This window comes from Ascoidea rubescens (assembly GCF_001661345.1).
Source record: "Ascoidea rubescens DSM 1968 unplaced genomic scaffold ASCRUscaffold_1, whole genome shotgun sequence".
NCBI lineage: Eukaryota > Fungi > Ascomycota > Saccharomycetes > Ascoideales > Ascoideaceae > Ascoidea > Ascoidea rubescens.
This window is the reverse complement of record NW_017962913.1, coordinates 718318-741048: the sequence shown is the minus strand read 5'-3', so window position 1 is coordinate 741048 and position 22731 is coordinate 718318. Positions and strand designations below refer to the sequence as shown.

At 32.7% G+C, this 22731-nt stretch overlaps 8 protein-coding genes across 8 annotated transcripts; 4 read left to right on the top strand and 4 right to left on the bottom strand.

Moving 5' to 3' along the window:
• Positions 1–668: 668 nt before the first annotated feature.
• Positions 669–1548, bottom strand: ASCRUDRAFT_73373 (acyl carrier protein). Its single transcript, XM_020192257.1, has one exon. It carries the CDS (start codon positions 1461–1463, stop codon positions 963–965), a length of 501 nt encoding a protein of 166 aa, XP_020049846.1. The 5' UTR covers positions 1464–1548; the 3' UTR covers positions 669–962.
• A 238-nt stretch (positions 1549–1786) lies between these two features.
• On the top strand, positions 1787–2519 carry MRPS12 (mitochondrial 37S ribosomal uS12m domain-containing protein). Its single transcript, XM_020192256.1, has one exon. The coding sequence runs from the start codon at positions 2174–2176 to the stop codon at positions 2438–2440; it is 267 nt and encodes an 88-aa protein (XP_020049845.1). The 5' UTR covers positions 1787–2173; the 3' UTR covers positions 2441–2519.
• A 49-nt stretch (positions 2520–2568) lies between these two features.
• On the bottom strand, positions 2569–3894 carry ARC35 (Arc35p). Its single transcript, XM_020192255.1, has one exon. It carries the CDS (start codon positions 3782–3784, stop codon positions 2741–2743), a length of 1044 nt encoding a protein of 347 aa, XP_020049844.1. The 5' UTR covers positions 3785–3894; the 3' UTR covers positions 2569–2740.
• A 6315-nt stretch (positions 3895–10209) lies between these two features.
• Positions 10210–15654, top strand: ASCRUDRAFT_5507 (uncharacterized protein; the record flags this gene model as incomplete). The annotated part of the gene is made up of 1 exon (XM_020191154.1): positions 10210–15654. One exon carries the CDS (start codon positions 10210–10212, stop codon positions 15652–15654), a length of 5445 nt encoding a protein of 1814 aa, XP_020049843.1.
• A 621-nt stretch (positions 15655–16275) lies between these two features.
• Positions 16276–17490, bottom strand: ASCRUDRAFT_73367 (hydroxyisourate hydrolase). The gene has a single exon (XM_020192254.1). The coding sequence runs from the start codon at positions 17137–17139 to the stop codon at positions 16663–16665; it is 477 nt and encodes a 158-aa protein (XP_020049842.1). The 5' UTR covers positions 17140–17490; the 3' UTR covers positions 16276–16662.
• Positions 17224–17646, top strand: TFB5 (TFIIH complex subunit TFB5; the record flags this gene model as incomplete). The annotated part of the gene is made up of 2 exons (XM_020191095.1): positions 17224–17344; positions 17423–17646. Exons 1-2 carry the CDS (start codon positions 17326–17328, stop codon positions 17644–17646), a joined length of 243 nt encoding a protein of 80 aa, XP_020049841.1. The 5' UTR covers positions 17224–17325.
• Positions 17647–17730: 84 nt separating this feature from the next.
• COG3 (Golgi transport complex subunit COG3) lies at positions 17731–20313 on the bottom strand (the record flags this gene model as incomplete). The annotated part of the gene is made up of 2 exons (XM_020190047.1): positions 17731–18593; positions 18909–20313. Coding segments are annotated over 2 exons (2268 nt in total), but the record flags the coding sequence as incomplete, so codon positions are not given.
• A 652-nt stretch (positions 20314–20965) lies between these two features.
• GSH2 (glutathione synthase) lies at positions 20966–22665 on the top strand. The gene has a single exon (XM_020192253.1). It carries the CDS (start codon positions 21067–21069, stop codon positions 22555–22557), a length of 1491 nt encoding a protein of 496 aa, XP_020049839.1. The 5' UTR covers positions 20966–21066; the 3' UTR covers positions 22558–22665.
• The last annotated feature ends 66 nt before the right edge of the window (positions 22666–22731 follow it).

The following is a 22731-nucleotide window of genomic DNA, read 5'->3' as shown; positions in this document are numbered from 1 at the left end:
TATAACAAAATTGGATTGTCAGGATAAGTAAAGGAAAAACACGATTTTTTTGGAGGTTGAACTCAAAACAACCGAAGAAAAAAAGGAAAAAAGCCTGATAAATAACTTCAATATTGGGATATTTGAGGGCGGAGGTAGATGAAAAAAACTGAAAGTCCCTGTGAGACTGGAATAATCTGCAAACAGCCTGTAGGATCCCATATTTTGAAAAACTTGCAAAGGCAAAAAAGGATCAAAACACCCAGTGAGATATAATGCAAAAAGACCAATAAACAACAACAAAATGACAGAATCAGCACACTCAGAGGCTGTATTTTCTGTAGATGAACAGCCTTCTTGGGGACGGTCCTATTGTTGCGATATACCAGTGGAGAAGTGAAAGATAGATTGTAGAATAAAGTAGAGAGTAGGCAGTCATGGCTGCCCCTTGGATAGAAAGAGTTGTAGCCTTTCATTTCTCTTCTTTCTGAAGCAGAATAAGCTGAGAACAAGCTGATGCAGTTGGATTAAACATTCTGATGATCACAAACGGGGTCGTTATGGTCTAACAGACTGGGGCGAGAAAAGAGATGGAGGTGGCATTCGTTCGTTGATAAAAAAAAAATAAGAAAAGAAGGAAAAACAAAAAAAAATGCCTACGAAACCTACAGCAAGTCGATTCCAAAAAGGGTGGGCTCGAATTCACCAGAATACAGAGCTTTTGTATGTGAACCATTTCTCACTTATTATATAGAGCATGTAACACCTCTGGGGAACTCTTTTGGGCTCGGTGAAATCCGACCTGCCGAAACACCGCGAATGGCTCCGGCCGTGCGAGTGGTTTGAGGGGTCTATATCAGGGGGTCTATCAACGGGGTCTGTTATGAAAGCACAGAAGATGCTGCTTTCGCTGCTTTCGCTGCTTTTGCTGCGTGCTATTTACTGTTTATTAATGGGTGTATCTATTGCTAGATGTGCTGCAATCAGAATGCATCGGGTTGGTCCATGATAAAGTCGATGGTCTGCTTAACAGTGATGAACTCATCGGCCAAATTGTCAGGGACTTGGATCGAAAACTCCTCTTCGATAGCCATGATGACTTCAACAACATCTAACGAATCCAATCCCAAATCCTTTGTGTAACTGGATTCCACGCCGAGTTTCTCCAAGTTTTCTAAGTTGGTTTTATCAAAACCTTCCAATATTTCCAAAAGTCTTTGGGTAGCGATCTCTCTTGTTAGTTCCACACCACCAGAGTAGTTTCTGACTTGATTGTTGAATCTGTTGTTTACTGAACATCTGTTATTGATAACACTGTTGAATAACTTGCCGGAAATGTGTGTGTTATTATTTAATGGAGTTATAAATAATGAGCTTTTAGCATATTTGGGCAATAAACTAAAGCATCTTTTGGTGACTGAACTTCTTAAGAAATTTGAGTTGACAACTCTAAGAGACTTAATTCCAACTTGTGTAGCACTCATTTTTGTAATTCCAAACAAGAAAGAGATTGTGAGGTTTGTTTTGATAAGGAAAGTAAAAAATATCGATAAATCTATAGCGTTGGAGATGGTATTTATTCAATGAACTCTCTTTGAAAGTAAGCTGAATTTTTCCATCTTTTGACTGGATACTGAAAATGCATTACATTTACCCGGTACTAGATACATGCGATAAATCCATACTATTTCTGTGAGAGGGTAATCAATTTCTTATATCTAGAAATCAACTTATTTCAGTCATGTGCCCAAACGAACCTTCTTGCTTGAAATATTCGTTATTAAACTTCTCACTGAATTGAGATTCAGTTGAATATCTGAAGATTGTTTAAAGGTTGTTTGAGCATTATTTAAAAATTATATGAGCCGAAATGTTGCAACTCATGTTCAAAGGTATATTCTCTGGTGCTGCCGTTAAACCTTCATTTTCAAAGTTTTCTTCAGCTTTGAGTACCAATAATTCTTCACTTTGTTCATTAACTTCATTATCATCAATTTTTCAAACCAATAACATAATTAATAACAGTAATAATAATAATAGTACTAATAACGGTTTTATAATAAACTCGTTACAAAAGAGATATGCTACAATAAATCAAATCAAAAGAGGCGCTAACAAACCCAAAAAACCCAAAATTTCCAAAGCACCAGACTTACAAAATTGCCCATTTAAAAAGGGTGTTGTATTAAGAGTAATGGTCTTAAAACCAAAGAAACCAAATTCTGCTCAAAGAAAATGTTGCAGAGTTCGATTAACTAATGGTAAGATTGTCAGTGCTTATATTCCCGGTGAAGGTCATAATGCTCAAGAACATAGTGTTGTTTTAATCAGAGGTGGTAGATGTCAAGATGTTCCTGGTGTAAAATATCATGCTGTTCGAGGTGCATTGGATTTGAATGGTGTTGCAAATAGAATATCGTCAAGAAGTAAATATGGTGTTAAAAAACCTCAGAAGGATTAAAATTAATGAATAAATGAGCGAATAAATATATAGCAAAAATATTTTATAATACTTTTGTAAATAATAAATAATTTTCCAATTCAAGAAAATCAAAAAAATATTAAAAAATTATAAATAAATTTTTATTTCTGAATTGATAATATATAAATATACATTTATACATTTATATATGTGTAGTAATAATGCATTTAAAAGAAGTAACAATATTTATAATTATAAGCATAAAACAATTGAAAATAAAACAATTGAAAAAGACCGGATACACTGATCAATCAATATTTGAACATACATATATATATATTAGTTTCTAATCTCAAATCTTCTACCACTAGCAGTCTTTCTTTCAACTTTTTTAGAACCCTCTTCAAAATCAGGTTTAGCTCTATTTAATAGTTTAAGATATTCCAAGACTCTTGATCTCATTCTTGAATGCATAAAAGCCTTTGAGCATTTAATATGATAATGAAAATAAGTTCTAAATAATTGAATTTGACTGATTGTATTATCTCTCTTTTGTGAGGTTAAATGTCTTGGAAATAAGACAAAAGTTACAAAACCCTTTTCGTATTTGTTTGAGGAAGAGATTGATGATTTAAGATCGAGAAATTCAGGCAAACTTCTCAATTCTAAAGGTGGTTCGATATGAGAATACAAAACTTGGGGAGAATTTTGAACTGATCTTCTTCTTGCATCGACAAACTCTTGTAAAAAGACTTTACCGAATATTTTGTCGGTTTCATCTTTAAAGATGGTTGAGAAGATGACAGTGACTCTATCGAAAGAAGGTTTAATATAGATTGACTCATCGTTTCTATAGTTTATAACCAAAATTTCAGCGCTATCAGCATCGTCTCTTTGCGATTGAGTAATGTCTTTAAAGATTGAGTGTTTTTCTTGTAATGAAGCTTGTCTTTTGGTAAAATCTAGAGATAATTCGTTATATTTATTAATTGCTTTTTCAAAGGGAGCGGCAAGACAATTTCTCTTTAAAAAGGATATTTTACTAATAAATTCGTATTGTTGGTCAATTGAAAAATTTTGTTTAAATTGGACCAAGTCTAAATAAATCGAAAAGTTATAACCGGGTTCAGGAGTGTCCAAGATATTATAGTTGGAATAGATGTTTGCTAAGTAGCTATTGATATCGCCATATCTGACCAAATCATCAAAGCACTTAAGATAAATTGATAATAAAATTTGTGTTTTTGATTCAGGAGTTGAAATATGAAATAAAGTATTATCAAAATCAGATATTATTCGATCAAAGGACTTTGGAGATTCGTTATTTATCAATTCAGATAAAGTTTTCTCAACAGATAAATTAAAAGATTGCAATTGTAACATTTTGAGGAATTAAAATATAAAGAACCAGACAAGCAAGATAAGATGGTGAAAGAAGATGAAAAGTTGAGATGAAAAATGTCTATCTATCAAAGCTTTTGATTGATGTTGGCATTAAGATTAATAGGGGAAGGAACAATAAATTGAAAAATTACACAAACGTGTTTTTATGTAAGCAGAATGTTTCACGAGGTGTGGCCGGAAAACACAATCCAAACACGGACGTTCATGAAGCAATTATGGTCCGTTGCCCCAAACCAAATACACAAGACTTAACCACTTATGAAACGAAAATTGTGTTTCCGCAAAAAACATTTAATTCACAAATACCTTGATGAAGATTGTAATCCAAACAATATAAATATGATCACTAAATAGCTAGATAGAAATAAAATAAACCAAGAGGAAAAGGAAAGAGAAGTCCACTAAGTCATGAGCACTAGAAGAAATCTCTATCCTTCCTTCGACGACTGTCAACCTGACAGCATCCAAGTCAAGAACACTGATAGTGATAACGAAAGGGAACTTGATACTCCACCAATGGTTTCCAACATCAATGAATTAAATCAAAGAGTTGAGTTAATTGAATCGAATGTTGCATCCTGATTTGAACGACTAGAACGAATGCTTGAAAGTGTATTAACTCGTAACAAACGGCCGTAAATCGGTTATCGAATCTCACAACACAGAACGTATGTATAGCTAATATATTACTTAATCACCGATCCGTGAGTGAATACGTAAGTAAATCCGTAAAGTGTGCATCATCGACATTTACCGGATCAGCTGTGATTGCGGTGATTGCGGTGATTGCGATGAGTACACTTCTGCGAGGAAAGCCGAGTTTATGTTTCTTTGTTGTTCAGGATTCAAGACTCAGCGAACATGTATTTGGAAAAGCTTAATGGTTACAACATCAGACATGTGTAAGATGTGTAATACAAATAGAGATATGAATTGAAATCAAGCAAAACCAGGTGTAATGTATGAAATGTGGAAAATAGAATATCAAATGGAGTAAGAAATAAACAAAAGCTGTTAATAAAAAGAAAATAATGACAAATCGAGTCAAACAATCAAACATTTGTACTTTTGAATGAAAACAATCAAGAAAAACAGCGAATAAGTAACAAAACAACGGTATTTCAGGTTTCTAAATTCAGTTGTTCAGTCTTTACCAAAAAATTTAAACAAAGAAATGCATTGAAATGCCTGATAACATGAGATAAAAACAGGAGAACAGGCAGGAAGCTCAGCTCGTAATTTATATCTTTGCAGCAGAGGCGGAAAAGGCTAAGAAAGAGAGGGCAGTTTTGTTGAAATTGATTATTCAGATAATGTTTTGGTATTAAAATTACCAGTGAATTGTTACAATAGGGATGTTACATGGGGAGAGTGAAAAGTCTAGAACATTTGCAAATTGTGTAAACAAAGAAGGATGTAAAGATAAGAGGAAAAGCAAGCAGCAGAGTTCGATCGATTGGAGAAAACCAACCTCAATAGAGGGAAACAGAAGCGAAATAGCAAGAATGCCAATGCAATTTACGATGGCCAGCAATAAGAAAGAGAATCAGATAACAAAAACCCGGGTTGGTGGGTATTGCAAATTGAAATTTGTATTTCCCAAAGCGGTGAAGTGACATTTGTCGATGCAAAGAAAAAAGCGGAACTGGGACAACAAGCTGCAAGAAATGAGATGATAACTATTGTTCGAGTGTCTAGTGTTTGGTTTTTAAGACAAGGGAACAGAATGAGAGAATGTGAGTTGAGATTACCATTAAAATTGACGATTAAATCATTTAGATTAGTTATAGGAGCTCGAGTAAAAGTTTTATACAAAATTATACACAATTCGATAAAATTCGATAAAATTTTAGTGAGATGAAATCAATGGATATATTTACCACAAATTCGTACATTTATAAATCCATAAGTTTGTTAGTTTGTAAGTGGGTAAATTTTTTTTTTTATAATTATTATTATAATTATTGTAATAATTGTAATTTATATTTTTATTTACGGTGTTTAGATAAGATTTAAACTGTTGACCAAATAAACAGATATAAATGCACGGATGGTATGGCCAATTTTATTTTTAATTTTTGATTTTTTTCAATTTTTTTTCAAGTATTTCTATTTTCAAATAATTCTATTTTCAAATATTTTAGATAGAATATTTTGAATTGAAATTGTCATAACAACCTTCCAAAAAGATGAGAAAGATGAGGTCGATAAGGTAAATTGAAAAAAGGAAAATAGTGGAAACAATAATTATTTGTAACATGGGCTCAGCGATTGAAAAGAAATGTGAAAGTGAATTAAATATTATTTCCAATAAATTGGTAAGTTGATTGACTGACTGGATTAAATGAGACCAAAGAGATTAAATGATATACAATAGGATAAGCCAGTTGATTTACAAATTAATATTTTATTTGAAAAAGAAGGGAAAAGTGAGATAAAAACAGCAAGAATTAGAATTTTTTAGGATTATATTATTAATTAATTATACAATTAATTTCTTTCTGTTTTTTTTTGTTTTTTTTTGGCAAAGATATCATAGGATGAAGAGAAAAAGCCAGATTTATGATGCTGGATAAAATGAAATGAAATGAAATGAAATGAAATGAGATGTTTTTAACCTAGACTTTGATGTGGTAATTGTATGGTAAGATATTGTCATAAGATTGAAAAAAGGATAAGTTGTTGGATTAAGAGATTGATTTCAAATAAAGGGAATTTCATTTGGTAATCAATTGATCAAAAATGATATGATCTGGTAGAATGTGATTGAAATATTTTAATATTTTAATATTTTAATATCTATAATATGTCTAATATGTTTAATATTTGGGAGCGAATCGAATTGTATAATCCGATAGTAAAAAAGTTAATGGAGAGTCGAAGCGATTGACGGAGAAATTAGATCCGAACACAGACCGAAGAACAATAGGAGATACGAACGGAGGAAAAGAGAATACACTTTCTTGGAGCAAACTCAAAACGAAAAGAGCAATAAATTGAACTTAAACGAGTAGCCAGACAAGTGACTATAATAGGTAACTTTAATCAGCAACTTTATTAGGCAGGATAAATTTTTCAAAACATGTAATGGCTATAGAATATAGATCAATGTGGATAGTGGTGAATGATAATGAATGTTGAATGATATTTGAATGATATTTGACTAGCTTGTAGATTAGGAAGAATATTTAGAAGCATAAACAACAGGATTAAAGTAGCTGGGAGTGGAATTGTGATTCTAGATTGATCTGATTGAAAAAAGTTGTGTGATAATTGTATGGTAAATAAAAACAAAAACGTTACAGCGGTAGTAATTTTTGATTATTGATGTTGAATGTAATAAGAGGTCTTGTAAGAATTATTGTTAGTAGAGTTAGTAGAATTGCATCCAATCACCTGTAACTAGGACATAATTATTTTTTGTTATTTTTTATTTTTTATTTTTTATTTTTTATTTTTTATTTTTTATTTTTTATTTTTTATTTTTTATTTTTTATTTGTCTTTTTGTTTTTTTGTTTTTTTGTTTTTGTTTTTTGTTTTTTGTTTTTTGTTTTTTGTTTTTTGTTTTTGTCGGGTTTTCATAATTATGATTAACCGTTTCCGTTGATTATAAGTTTAGAATTTAGAATTCGTTGATGAATAGATTTTCAATTATAGAAGGAAATTTAATTAAATTATATAATGTTATATAATGTTATATAATATTGTATAATATTATGTGACAATATTGATAATAGTAATATTATTAATAAATGAACATAATTAATGATAGTTTGCTTGTTTGCCAGTTGAATTTGTATATATTTGTTTGTGTTGAGTACATAAATTTCAACCTCAAACAGATGAATCAAAAACAAGATGAAACTGATATTATGATAGACAGCATTGCGAATATGACTATGTTAAAGATTGTTTGAAGGAATCAATTCTGGTATAAATTTACAGGATACAATACAATAAAGGAAAAGGAAAAAAAAAAGAAAGAAAAAGAAATAAAAAGAAAAAAATAAAAGTGAAAAAAGCTGATTCAATGAAAATACAGAATAGCGTATTTAGATAGCTTAGGCAGATCATGAGAAAGAGTATTACGAACTGAAAGAACAGTTATATGCGATTCATGATTTTCACTGCTGATTGTACTTTGTATATTCTTTAGAATCGATATGATCATTATCTTTATGTACGTTCTCGTGTTTTGACAAAAAAAGGGAAGAAGAAACAACACGATCCAAGAGAGACCAGCAGAGTGGGTCTAGCAACCTATCCGAGCCAACCACCGTGCAGCCCGAGCGCAATCAACAGAATGTTGACTGTTGGGACCAGCGGCAGTGGAAGGCATCCCGAGGCAACTAGCCGCAGCAACTTCCGTTTGGGCAGCCTGCGCTGCTGATTCAGGAAATGGTCGGTCGAAAGCCCAGCCGTCACACACGAACCGTCGTTCGGAGACTGCCACGGCGAGGCAGTGGCCTGTGGAACGGTGTTGCCGTGGTGCAAATACTGAGTCTATTTTTACCCAGCCAGAACAGATCGGTGAACAGCGCTTTGCTCGCGCATGAGGTGCGTGCGGGCAGGTCAGAGAAAATGGCGGCTCGCGGGCAGGAATTTCGAGCTGGAGTCGCGAATGGACAAGAGCAACAGAGGAGCTGTGTCGGGGAGGCATTTGCCCGTGCTCGTGCGAAATAACCATGGAGCTGCCAAACAATAGTCGCTGGAGCTTGCTTTAGCTGCCAAACATTCTACAGTCAGTCGCACTTTGGCAGGCAAACGCTGCCCAAAATTTCCGGCTGAGATACACCGCGGAGTGGGAGAAGCAAAAGGGCCCGGCTCGGCGTGTGTGCGCATGTGCCTGTGGATACACGCATCCACAGGTCTAGAAAATGAATCATTTCGCAATTTTCAGACTCGATTTTAGCTTTGAAATTGGAATAGGGTTTGCAGGTGCAGGGCAAAGTCAATTCGTACTGCAGTACTCACTCGAAACTCTCTTGCTTTATTTATCCCCATACAAGCTCTACAAACCCATACGCTTCCAGTCCGTTTTCAATTCATTTCTATCTCTGTTTCTTGCTGGAGATTTCCATTCAGATCAAGTCTAAAAATCAGCAAAGGCCAATGGTTCTCTTTTGCTTTCTTCAAGATCTTCAGCTACTGGGAAATATTCGAAAATACTGGAAAACGGTATTCATTTCCTATGATCTTGTTTTCCAATCGTTTTCTATTCCAATCGCCTTTTTCTTCAGCAGTCCTCAACTGCTTCCAATCATTTCCAATCACTTTCCACTATTTCTAAAAGAGGTGGGTCCTTTTAGCTAAATTTCACTGAAATTTTGGGTTTTTTCTCAATTCGATCTACAAATTTATCCTGCTTTTCTGACTTCTTTTTGTCTTTTGGCTTATTTTTGTTCTTGTTTCTTTCTACTTTAACTCATCTTTTTTACCAATTAATCACTCCCAATTTCTACTAATCTTGCTTTTACTGCTGCTAATAATAATACCAGGTTCTATCACTTCAATCTCTGCTTTTTTTAAACACTATTCTGGGTTTCAAATTCTACATTATTTTTTGTTTGGCTTTTTCCCAATCATTTAACATTTTATAACATTTTATTTCTAAATTTATTAATTCCAATTCCAAATTTTTAAAATTTCTCAATTTTTCCAATTTTTACATTTTTTTCAAATTTAAAATTGTTTAAAATTGTTCAATTTTATTTTAAAGTATTTTGAATTATTTCAAATTATTTTAAATAATTTTAAATTATCAGTATTATTTTATTATTCCATTTACCTACCTCACTATTACACTACTGCACTATTTCACTCTCGTTTTCACTGCGATTTCTTTCTGCTATTCCATTTCTTTCACCTATTTCATTTACTCCATTTCACTTTTCTCTTATTACCTTAAAAATAAACATTACATTCACTGTATTCCAACTAATTTAAGTATAAAGGGGCCTTATTTTCATCCAATTTTTTTTATATCTTCTCTTCTCTCTCTTCCTCCTCCCTCTCTCTCTCTTTTCCTTTCTTTCTTTGATTGTTTCTATCTTTAAACTTTCTTCTTTGTTTCAATCACTTCAAAACAAAATCAAAATAAATTAAATCTCCATTCCCTTCATTCACCACTATTTAATACCTGATCCTTCATATCGAATATCGAATATCTAATAATCGTATCTGATAATTAATAACTAATTCTCATTCCAATTGAACCCCTTCCACACACACACTCTCTCTCTTTTAACCTCATATGGAAATATAGCCTACAACTATCACTATATATTATCCAATTTTTTACCCATTCTCCTAACTAATCCACTCATCACTCAATTTATTTAATTAATTACTTAATTATTTATTTATTTATTTATTTACTCATTATTTTTTTTTTCCATTCAAAATGGCTTCCTCGAGATCTGGTCTTGAATTCGACTTGAGCGATAAACTACTAAACAGAACCAACACTCTCTCAAAGAAAAACTCTTATATCAACAAAAAAAGAATATCAAGCAACCCCAACCCCAACCCCAACCCCTCTCTCTCTAATCTAAATAACTTCAATCCCAATCAACATTTCAACCAAAATCTCATTCAAAATCCCATTCAAAATCCCAATTCTATCCCATACCAGTATAATAACGCCTCTTATAACAACTTACTTGACTCAAATAACTACTGCCTTAACTCAAAACGGGCTCTGTCGCTGGTAAATAACTTTCACCAAAAACAACCTTACAACAACCTCAATAACCAGAACTTAGCAAGAAACCACACTCTCTCGTCTCCAAGAAACCAACTCCAAAATGCTGTCTTACCCCAACAACCTCAACCTCAACCTCAACCTCAACCTCAACCTCAACCTCAACAACTACACCCTCAATTCTACCCTCAATTCCCACAAAACCCAAACTCAAGATCAAACCAAAGATTATACTCAATGATAAATAACTCATCTCCCAGCTTAAACACTCCCACAAACAACTTTGCTCAAATCAGACCTCAATCTATGATCAACCACTCTCCTTCCACTCCCTACAACAACCAACAACAAATCTACTATCCTTCTGTCCAAGAAATCGACTCAGCCAGATCAAACTCAATCAGATCAAACTCAATCAAAAATGTTCCATACAATAACGCCATACAACCAATCCCTATCCAACCAATCCCCATCCAAAACAATCCTCTCCAAAATAACCCTTTATATCCCTCTCCCCCAGTCTCTGAATCATCTGTCTCAGATTTTCCTCAGGACCCATCCTCCTTATCGAATTCAGTCTCACAAGAACCATCTACAAACAACCAAACTGATTCACAAGACACCTCTCAAAATGTCAATCCCGAAAGCGACTTAAATAAAGACACTTCTCTTCAAAGACTAAACTCTTTAGAATCAGAAGCTACTCTAAGTCTACCTACACCAAATCAAAATAATCAAAATCAAAATCAAAGTCAAAATCAAAATAATGCAAACCCTACTCGTCATCCTTCCTTATCAAATCGTTTTTCTTCCATCCCTGATTTAAAACAAATACCTAGAAATCCTCAAAGAATGACTTCAATGATGATGAACCAAAACCCATCTTTACAAAAATTAAATTACCAAAACCATCCTCCTCCACACCGCCAACAATATCCACCTCAACAACAACAACAACAACAATATATTCCTCAAAACTATCAAAACCAAAATCAAATGTACATGCAACCTCAAAAGTTGCCTTACTACCCTCCACAACAACAATTGCAACCTGCTTACTCGGTCGATAAAACTCCAATTGAAACAGATAATACAATTCCTCAAAATTTCGAATCCACTGCCGCCGACCAAAATGAAAAAGATACCTCACAATCTACAAATTATACAGATCCTACAGATCCTACAGAAACTAAAAAAACCATTGATAACCAAGATAGCACCGAGAAAAGAGAGTCTCTAACTGTTGAAACCAACATCCCTGCTATTTCCACTCCTCAATCAAGACACTCCTTTGCTGCCTCTTCTCCAATGACATCCTCAATGCCTCCTAATCCCCAACAACAATACTACTCGCAAAATTATAACCAGATTAACTACTACAACAAGCCCTTTCAAAACCAAAACTACTATCCTCAATCTCTACCCAATCTCCAAAACCCAAGAAATTTCAACCAATTCCAAAGACCACCACCACATGGTCCTCCAAATAACATGTACATCAATACCCAACCTCCTTACAGCAATTACACCTACGACCCCAACTTGCCCCCAAACCAACCGCCACAACCACAGCAAAGACCTGTCAATTACCAAGCCAACTCATTTCCTCCCCCATCTCCTGCTACTTCCATGAACAACAACAGCATGCCCTCCAGCCCTGCTCTCATCATGAAACTGCCGGTTCAGATGCATGCTCCCCAGCTCATCAACCATCCTCCTGTTCAACTTCTTCCCAACCAGCAGCTCCAGCAGCCCTCCTTGGCCCAGGCTCCGCTCCACGCCCAGCCCCTTCCTTTGCCCCTGCCCGACGCTCAAAACAAGCCTCAAAATCCCGACACTGCCAAACCAAAACAAAAGAAATCAAAGTCTCATCACAAACGTCGTCACAGAAAACCAAAGTACGAACAGAGCTTCTACTTCCCTAATGGTGAGCAGTATATCCCCAGATCAAAGCAAGTAAACAAGTCCAAGACTGGCTCCAACAAACAAAGAATCGAAAATCTAAAAAAAAAGAACAGCTTTTATGTTGGCAGTGATAGTGAAAACAGCGGTAACGAAAAATCACACAAGGTCGAAGGTAAAAACAGCTTTGAAGAAAACAGAGAATTTGTCTACCAAGATGGCGATTTTGACGACGACGAATACTTGGATGACGCTGAAAGTGACACCGATTATAACGAATCCTCGAGTTATAGTGGAAGCTATCATACAAACAGTGACAACTACTCAAGTGACAATGTCGATGCCCCTCAAAATACTAGCAACGAAAAAATTGAATTTCTTAGAGAGAATGAGCCCAGAAAGATTATCAACACCAGTGAATTACCAATCCGCTCCTCTTCTAATCGTTCTGCTGCATCTTCAAAGGTCAGCCCAATTTCTTCTGTTTCTTCTGTTAGCTCCAAAGACACTAAGGCAAACAGCAGAAAATCTCAAGATAATAGCATGAAATCTTCAATTTCTTCTTTACCCAATTTATCTAATGATACTTCTCAAACTTCCTTAGATGAACCACCGTCAATTAAAGGTTCTCAGCTACCTTCTTTGCAAGTCATTCCTGAACCTGAATATGAAACTCAATTTTCCAATGATAATGAGAAAAACACAAAGTTACTTAACAACCGAACATCAGTTGATGATTCACCATTCAAACCTGAACATTTAACAAATGAATTATTTAATGCCAAATTAGAAAAACGTTTGAGTTTAGTAAAACCCGAACCTCAAGAAAGTCTTGAAAGTTTCAATGAAAGGAAAATTAACGCTTTTGCTCAAGAAGTTAATAACAAAAATAATGAACAACTTTCTACTTCCAATCGTCCAATTGGTACAAATATCTCCAAATTAATCAGTAATATGAATGCTCTTTCTGATTTCAATTCTGTTGAGAGTTCAGCACATAAAAATTCAATAGAAAAGAAGAAAAAAGGTTTGTTTAGTTTACGTCGCAACAAATTCGAACAACTTCACGACTCACCTGCTACTTCTACTGCTGTTACTACTTCTGCTACTACTACTACTTCTGTTACCGCTACTGCTACTGCTACTGCTACTGCTAAACCAACAAAGCCAGTTGTTTCGAAGAATTCTCATCTAACTGTAAATAAAAAGGAAGCTCTTAGTACTGGTAGTGTCTTAGACCCATTTGATCGCAAATCAATCAATGAAAACGGTTCGATTGAACCTGGTCGTGATTCTATTGATTTTATTCCTAATTTATACTCTTATGACTCGCCAAAACATCTAAGAATCACAAATGGTGAAAATAATTCCTATTCTGATGTTAATGATGATGAAACTTCAAATGCCAATTTATCAAAATACAGAAAATCCAAATTACAATATAAAACTAATAATAGTTTATTACATGACAAAAAGAAATCCCTCGACAATTTCTTTGAGAGTATTGATAAGGCCAGTGGTCTTCAAAACAAGGATCTCAGTGCGGCTAAAAACGTGAAGAAGGAAGAAAAAGAAGTTGTTCAAGTTAAAAGATCAAAATCTCAAAGTGTCATTTCGAAAAAGAGTTCTAGTTCTCTCTCAAACGAGTTATTTGATTATCTTGATTTTGAAACTTATCTTGATTCTTCTGATACTGTCGATAACAAAAATCTCAAATTGGCTTCTAAGCCAACAATTGAGAAAAGCAGCTCTAAAAAATCATTATCGAAGGCTAAGAGTTCACCAGCATTAACTCCTCTGAAAAAGGGTTCTCCAACAAGTAATTTATTTTCGCCTGATTCCACATCTACATACAGACCAAGCTTTAGTACATTGAGACCAAAAGATGATGAAATAAAAGTTTCACTAGCTAATTATTCTGAGCCGATTTTTGAAAACGGCAAGTTTAGTTTTGATTTAAATCCTCAAAGCAAGAACAAAACCTCTACTGAACAAATCGATATAAAAGTTGACAAATATAATAATGTTAAAGAAAAGAAATTAGATAAACCCATTAATCTCAGTGAGTCTTCGAAATTGAATTCAAACAGTGTATCACTTACCAATAGTCATGCTCAAAAATCGGGTTTTAAGAAGTTTTTCTCAAAGTTATTTGGAAGCAATGTTGAAACTCAACATGATTCTGATTTGAGAGAAAGATCTAAAAGTGTAACCGAAAAAACCAATCGCACGAATAGCCCTAAACAACTTCAACTTAAAAAGAGTTTTAGTCACGACAATAACAGAAACTCTATTTTGTCTGAGAATAGAAATAGACCAAACTCATCATATGTCCAAAATATTGATAGAAAATCAATGAGCAAGTCTTCTAATCTGTTGGGCATTGGTAAAATGGATTCTTTAACCAGAAAAAAATCAGTATTTTCAAGATCCAAAAAAAATAAAAAGAAAGATACTGATGTTGAACTTGAATTCAGTGAGGAAAATCAAGCTCATTTTAGATTGCCATCTATCAACTTTGAGACTGAACTTGGTGATCTAAGTTTTAAATCTGATAACTTTGGGAAAAGCCAAAAGAAAGCAGAAAAAGAGACTCAGAGAGGAAGTTTAGGACTCGGTGATTTTTCATTTGGAAACGATGGTAGTTGGTTAAATAATGAAGATACTAAAAAGGCTAATCATGATAATACCAAGAAACATGATATTAGCTCAACTCCTTTTCCAAATTTTTCCAAACCTGATTTAGGATCAAAAGATCGTGAAATCATTAGATCCAAAAGTATTGAGAGAAAAAGATCATTAAAATTGACTTCTAAGAAAGCCAAAAAAGCTGAAGAAGAATATCCTAAGACTAAAGTTATAAACGAGGATGAAGTTTTTAAGGCACCAAGTGATAAAGGATCATTGCCCAAAAAAAGCATATTAAAAGCTCCAGCTGAATTTGCATTTCGTCCAAGTAATAGCTCTACATCACTAGTTAATCAAGGACATATTAGCACAATTTCATCATCATCATCCAATTCTATGAACAGCTCAGAATCCAAAGTTTCATTTTCGAAAAAAATATATGTGAACAAAACCTATTCTCCACAAGTGTATAATAGACACTCTGAGCAGAATAACACATGTTCAAATTTGAATCCTCAAAAAATTCAACAAATTAGATTTGAATTAAATGAATACAAAAAAAGTATGGCTATCCATGAGCAAAGCAGACAAAATACTCACTTTTTTCATTCATAATCTAATAAAAAAGCTGTATTAAATTGATAAGATTTAAATTTTAAAATAGCAATTATATTATAGTTAATAGAATATTAAAATTGGGAAAATTCTTTTTTTTTGTTTTAATTGTGATTCAAAATTTTCAAATTAGTTTTAGGAGAGGGTTAATTTTTAATACTTGAACACATCAAATCAAAAGTAAAATCAATTTTTTTCAATTTTTTCATTCCTTGATTACTAATTTTATTCAACCTATTCATTTTTTGTCATTTTTTTTACCAAAAAAATGATTTTCTTTTACTGTTGTACTTTGATAGAAGTTTTTTTTACGAGATTAATTTATTTTTAATTTATTTTTAATTTATTCTAACTCATTCTAATTTTTGATGAATTGTTTTTTCTCATTACTTTTTTACATTTCAATATTTTATTTTATGTTGCTTTTTTATTCACTTTCTCACTTGATTAATATTTAATAATTTTTTTCACATGATGGATAAGATATCATGGTTAATTTTGTCATCTTTTTTTATATTTTGTTTTTTTTGTTAATTATTTTTTAATTTTTATTTTACATTTTTTTGGTTTTCTGTATTTTTATAAAAAAATTGGTCAAGAAATTGAGAACACAATACCAATAATGATACAAATTCTGTCTTTCGTTTTGCTTTTATTTTTTTTTTTTTACTAATTATAATTTAATATATTTTATTGCGATACCTGATATCTTTGACTTCATTCTACAATCTTAATAGTTTTTAAATTCTTGCAAATTTTGTTGCTATCAGTGAATTCGTGCCTTTTTGTTCTAGAGCACTTGAATTTCCTTAATTTTTATTTTTTGAAACTTTTCCTTTTTGTTTTTTTAGAAAGTTGAAAGGAATCAGCGGTTAATACTCTATTTTACTTCTTTTTTCTTAAAATTAGAAAGCATATAGTATATTGAATAAATAACTTATAAATGAGTCTTATGAAGCTCAGACACGAATAAAGGCTGAATATGAATTGGCAAGAGCAATTTCTCGACTAGCTTCCACGATAGGTCGTGTACCCATGGTTAGAAAGCAACAAAGGAACGTGGTAGTGACTATCAGGAGGGCTTTTGATGATGAAATGAATATCGACAAAAGGAAAAAACGTATTTTGAGCAGCAGAAGCAGCACCAACAGCAGACCTGAGGAAGTATTTCGCAGTGTGGAACCTGATTTTGTAGAGGCCAGGCTTCAAGTTGTCCCACTCAAGGCTGCTGTTGACGCCCAACATCTCGTAGAACTGGGGAGTCTGCCTGGGTTTGATGCTCCAGCTGGTAATTCTGCCATCAGAATTGGTTCTGGCTAAACCAAAGGGAGCACTGGGCTCGTCGACGCTGAGGTCAACCAAGTCGTCGTCTGGAGGCAAGTCGTTGGGATTGGAGCTGAGGTGGTAAATGGCACAGAGAACACTCTGGGCTGGTCTGCCTGTAGTGGTGTCGAGAATGTGGCATGTAACTGGAGGAGAAGCCATTGCTATGTTTACTGGTGTTGCAGAAGAAGAAAGAGTCCATCACCTTCTTTTCTACTGGCCTCTCTTCTCGAATCAGTACTTAAATCAGCATTCAAATCAGCACTCCTCGGGCTGCCGATTCTGGGTCCAAGTTGGTTTGGCACTGCTCATCACCAGAAACAGCTTCTTTTGCTCCTCACAACGAGAATGGTCAGAGCTATATCAGGTATGTTCCTTGCCCAGTGGCTGTTGGTTCTTTGGTTCTGTATCGACTGTTTCTAACTCTTAACCAACTCTCAACTAGGTGCCCTAGTGCAATGCGATCCTTCCATCACTGCCTTGGTGTTGAAGATCGATAAGGAAAACAACAATTCCATCATCATCGAGCAGTTGGACGACACACACTTGGTGGTCGACCCAAGTCGAGTAACCTACATCAAAAGAGAACTCAACAACAAGTTGGCTGAAAATATCTACAGTGCCTTGGACGACGAAGCTGCTGCTGCCGCTGCTGCTGCTGATAAATAGGGAGTTATCTCTTGTGTTTTACTCTTCTACTCAAATATATAATTAGAAGATAGCCTCTCATAGTGTTCAGTCACTCACTGAATACATTTCGTCTTCATCAATATCATCGTTATTGTAATCATCATAGTCATACCCATACTCATCAAATATACTGTTGGATACATCACTGATGTACGAAATTAATGTGTCAACTTCCATGACCTCTTGTAGCACTGTCTTTCGATTCTCCAATTTTAATTCATTTGCTTTATTGATCAATTCCTCATGATATTTCTCATACATTTGAATAATCAACTCTTGAATCCCATCGTTCAAGAAACTTATTATTTGTCCATCGTTTATATAAATACTGTACAATTCTTTCAATTTTAAAAATGTAGACTTGATGTTTTCCTTAAACTGTAAATTGTTCTGATTAATCTTTTCTCTGCTTTCCCCTTTTAAATCCCTTTCAATATCATTGATCTCAATACATCCCTTCAAAATTTCTTCAACAATATCTTCGGTAAAACTATGGACAACATTTCTCAACTCGGTTTGTAACTCCAATTTAGCATCATAAACATTGTTCACAAATTTAGGAACTGAATCTCGAAAAATTTTTACAATTCCATTATTCATTATCTCAAATTCACCATTCTTGATCTTGTTGAATATCGAATTTAATCCCGAAAAATCTAAACTTGGTTCTGAATGAACAAATTGAATATCAAAATTTTCAATTTGAGACTTTAAAAGTAATAAATTCTCCATAAGATATAACTTGGAGTTTATCTTTCCAATATGCGATTCAGCTATTTTATACGAATCTTTCAGTGAAATAATACAAGCATGAACAATATTATGCGCCAAATTATCAAACACATTCGAATTCACTAACTGATATACCTCAGATAATAATGTAATAGCCTTCGATAACGGCGGATATAATCCCTTAAACAAATTCCCTCTCCTGGAATTTGCTATAAATGATAAGTCGTACTCATCATCCTCATCATCCTCGTCATCTTCCTTGTCTTTATTTCTGTCTTTATTTTTTTCTTCATTTTCATTTTCATTTTCATTTTTATTTTTATTTTTATTTTTATTTTTATTTTTATTTTCATTGGCAATGCCAATACTTTTTTCCATACTACCATTCCTATTATTGTTATTATTATTATTATTATTATTATTGTTATTGTTATTATTGTCATCATTATTAGCAAAGGGGTTTCCAAGACTATCGAGACCATTATTCATATCTATCAAACTATCTTTACTATTCTTCTCATTATTTCCAAAATCCAATTTTTTCCCATTCATCGCAGAAGATGAAATTGTTGTAACAACACTTGCTTTTTTTCTGTTCCCAATATTCAAATCCTCTAATGTGGGCTTATACCTAACAATGTTTTCATCAATATAAACTTCTATCCTAAGAATCAATCGAGATTGAGCCTCTTGGATTATTGGCTGAAAAAATGGTCCAAGGTCAACATTAAATTCATTTTCCTCTAAACTAGGCTCATTCCCAAATGAAAAATTCCTATCCTCACTTTCAGTAAAATCATAATATTTTTGTAGTAAAATTATTAAATCACATAGGTTTTTAATTTCAATTACTTTATAAATTCGGTTTTTTAAGATATCATATAAAGGCTTGCAAAGAGTTTGTAACCATTGAGTTAATTGTTCTTCATTTTTAATCACTTTTTGATTATTATTATTATTATCATCATCATCAACAAATGCAAAAAAAATCGCAAATAATTCATGCTCTTGTCTGATAATGTTAACAAAATATGATAACATACTTTGAGAAAATCTTAAAAATTTTTTCTTAGTAATTACTAAATCTTGAGAATTTTTTGAAATAATTGAGCTAATTAATTTCGAACGAATACTAAAATATTGATTATAACAATCAGATAATAACCCATTATACTCTTGATGGTTTTCAATTCTTTTAATAATTTCATTAGACAAATCATTAATTACATCCGAATTGGATGAAAACTTAGTATACAATAAAGCGTCTTGAGTGATTGAGTTTGAATTTAAATCCAAATTAAAGTTATTTGACTGATTATTTAATTGATATTGAAGATTATTATACAATGTTTTAAGAAAATTAATAATATAATTTCTTATTAATGTTAAAGCTTTTGTCATTCCAGATCTAAATCTTATTTTATAGGAATCAATGTCTCTGAAATCAGGATTGTTTTCAACAAACTCTAATGAATCATCTAGCTTTTCCAAACAAATTTTGAATTTTTGTTTTCTAACAATAGTTGAGCCAGGTGTGTTTAGAATTCTCGTTATATACCCCAAATTTTCAAGGAAATCTATATTATAATTAAGTTTATTAATGAAATTAGAGAGATCCGATTTCTGATCATTTAAAACATCAAACTTTTTAGTAAATTGAACAGTATCGTTTATAATTGAATCATATTTAATCGTTAATTTGTTTAAAATCGACAAGATTTCATTTGATTTATTTAAATAACTGAGATTATTCTGGTATTTGAAACTTAGGTTATTTTGGAAGTTCAAAAAATCAATATTTTCATTGATAAATAATTCGTTTTCAGTATCGTCAGAAGTCAATAAATCATAATCGAAAGCATCGAAATAATCGCTCCAATATTTATCTTTCTGGTTATCAGTTAAAGGATCAAGAACTGATGATTTACCAATATCTCCATGTGTTAATGAAGAGTTTGAAACATGAGAGATTTTGCTTATATTTAAAAAGGATTTCGATTTTTTTAAGTAGTTTAATCTAGTATTCAAATCATAATGATCAATTGAATCATTATAGACACCATTCTTCTGACCTTCTAGTTTTGAGGAATCTAAATCACTTTTGGACTCAGGAACAGACAAGGCAATGGACTGAACAATGGACTTCCTTCTGGTTCTATTCACCGGCATTTGTGCTACTTTTCATAGAAACAACAAACTGGAAAGGTTTTATTCAGCACTTTAGCAGATGGTTTCTCTGATATTTCATCTTCATTGATTTGGTTTTCAACAGTTTCCAATTAACAGCTTGACACTATCAGACCAGTGGTAGGGAGCGCACATAAATACATTAAAGTACAGTAGTATACATATTAATATTAGTCAGAGATGATTAATCCGGATTTCCGTCTGTGCATTTTCTATATGTATGTTGATGCATGCTATGCCTACATACACGTTTTTAGTGGTTATGACACGTGAGTTGTGCTCTTCGAGTTTTTGCCAAAAAGAGCAATGCAACTTCTATTGTGAACTTTAGTCATTTCATCAATGATATTTTCGGAAGATAGCAGCTTATTAATACGAAGGAAAATGTACTTTTTTTCACAATTGTATAAATAACTATACATTTTTATAAGTTTTTAAAATATTTTTAGTGAAAAGAAAAAGAAAACAAAACTGTGTGCGATGGTTTCACCAAAACCCTTCCCATCTTTATCGTCTAAACAACAAGATGACTTGGTTTATAACTTACACCATTGGTCATTAGGAAATGGGCTTGTTATGTTTCCCCCAAATTTTAAATCTTATCAACCAGTTAATGCTCCAGTGACATTATTTCCAACTCCATTTCCCAAAAATTCATTCAATGATGCTTTACGAGTTCAACCATTATTCAACGAGATTTATTCAAATATATCATCTTTAAAAAATGAAGAGTGGTTATTAAATATTATTTCTGAATTGTCTAATTTCGATAGGGATTTCACTGGAAGGTTATTAGATTGTTATTTGAAAGCCAAAAGCATTGGTATCACTCAACCTCTATCTTTAGGTTTATTTAGATCAGATTATATGTTAAACTCTTCAGATAACCAAATCAAGCAAATTGAATTCAATACTGTTTCTGTTTCTTTTTGCGGATTGTCTTCAAAAGTCGGAGAATTGCATTCTTATTTAAATAAAATTGATGCTTATGGTTCTCCAGATTATTACACAGAAGATGAGTTGCCAATATCTGATTCCATTAATGAAATTTCAAATGGTTTGGCAGATGGTAATTATTACTATAATAAATTTGAAACACCCGAAGCTGAAACTGTTGTTTTATTTATTATTCAAGAAAAAGAAAGGAACGCATTTGATCAAAGACACTTGGAATATTCATTATTGAAAAATCATAATGTTAAATCTTACAGATTGCAAATGGACCAAATTCCTGCATTAACTAAAACTGATCCTATAACTAAGAAAATATATTACTTACCAACTAACAAGGAGATTTCAGTGATATATTATAGAGCTGGGTATGCCCCATCTGATTTTAAATCTGATTTAGAATGGAATGTTAGAACTGATTTAGAAGTTACCAAAGCAATTAAATGCCCAACATTATTGACACAATTATCGGGCTGTAAGAAGATTCAACAGGTTTTAACTGAAAAAATAGTATTATCCAAGTTTTTGAATAGTAATGAAAAAAAAGAATATAATAATGATGATAATGATGATGATGTTAACAGAGTTTCAAAAACATTTGTTAATATTTACCCAATGGATGAATCTTCAAACGGCTTAATTGCTAGAAAATTGATTGAAAAAAATCCTAATAATTTTGTATTAAAACCCCAGAGAGAAGGTGGGGGCAATAATATATATAAAGAAAATATCCCAGGTTTTTTGTCAACACTAAAAGCTGAAGAGTTTGGTAGTTATATTTTAATGGAATTAATTAACCCACCAACCTATGAAAACAAAATAATTAGAAAAGATGAGATCTATAGCGAATCAATTGTTAGCGAGTTAGGTGTTTTTGGTACAGCTGTTTGGAATTCAGAAACTGATGAAATTTTAACAAACAAAGTAGCTGGCTATTTATTAAGATCGAAATTCAGTACAAGTGATGAAGGTGGTGTTGCAGCTGGATTTGGCTGTATTGACAGTATTTATCTTTATTAGTCTATAATCTTGATTAAATATCAATAAATTCTTGTTTTATTTATATTATTATTAAAATTATATCAAAAGACCAAAACAAAGAATAAAAATAAAATAATAAAAATGATGCAAAAATTAAACGTAGCAATAAAAATATAAAATGATTAGCAAAAGCAAAAGGTCGAAAAAGCATTT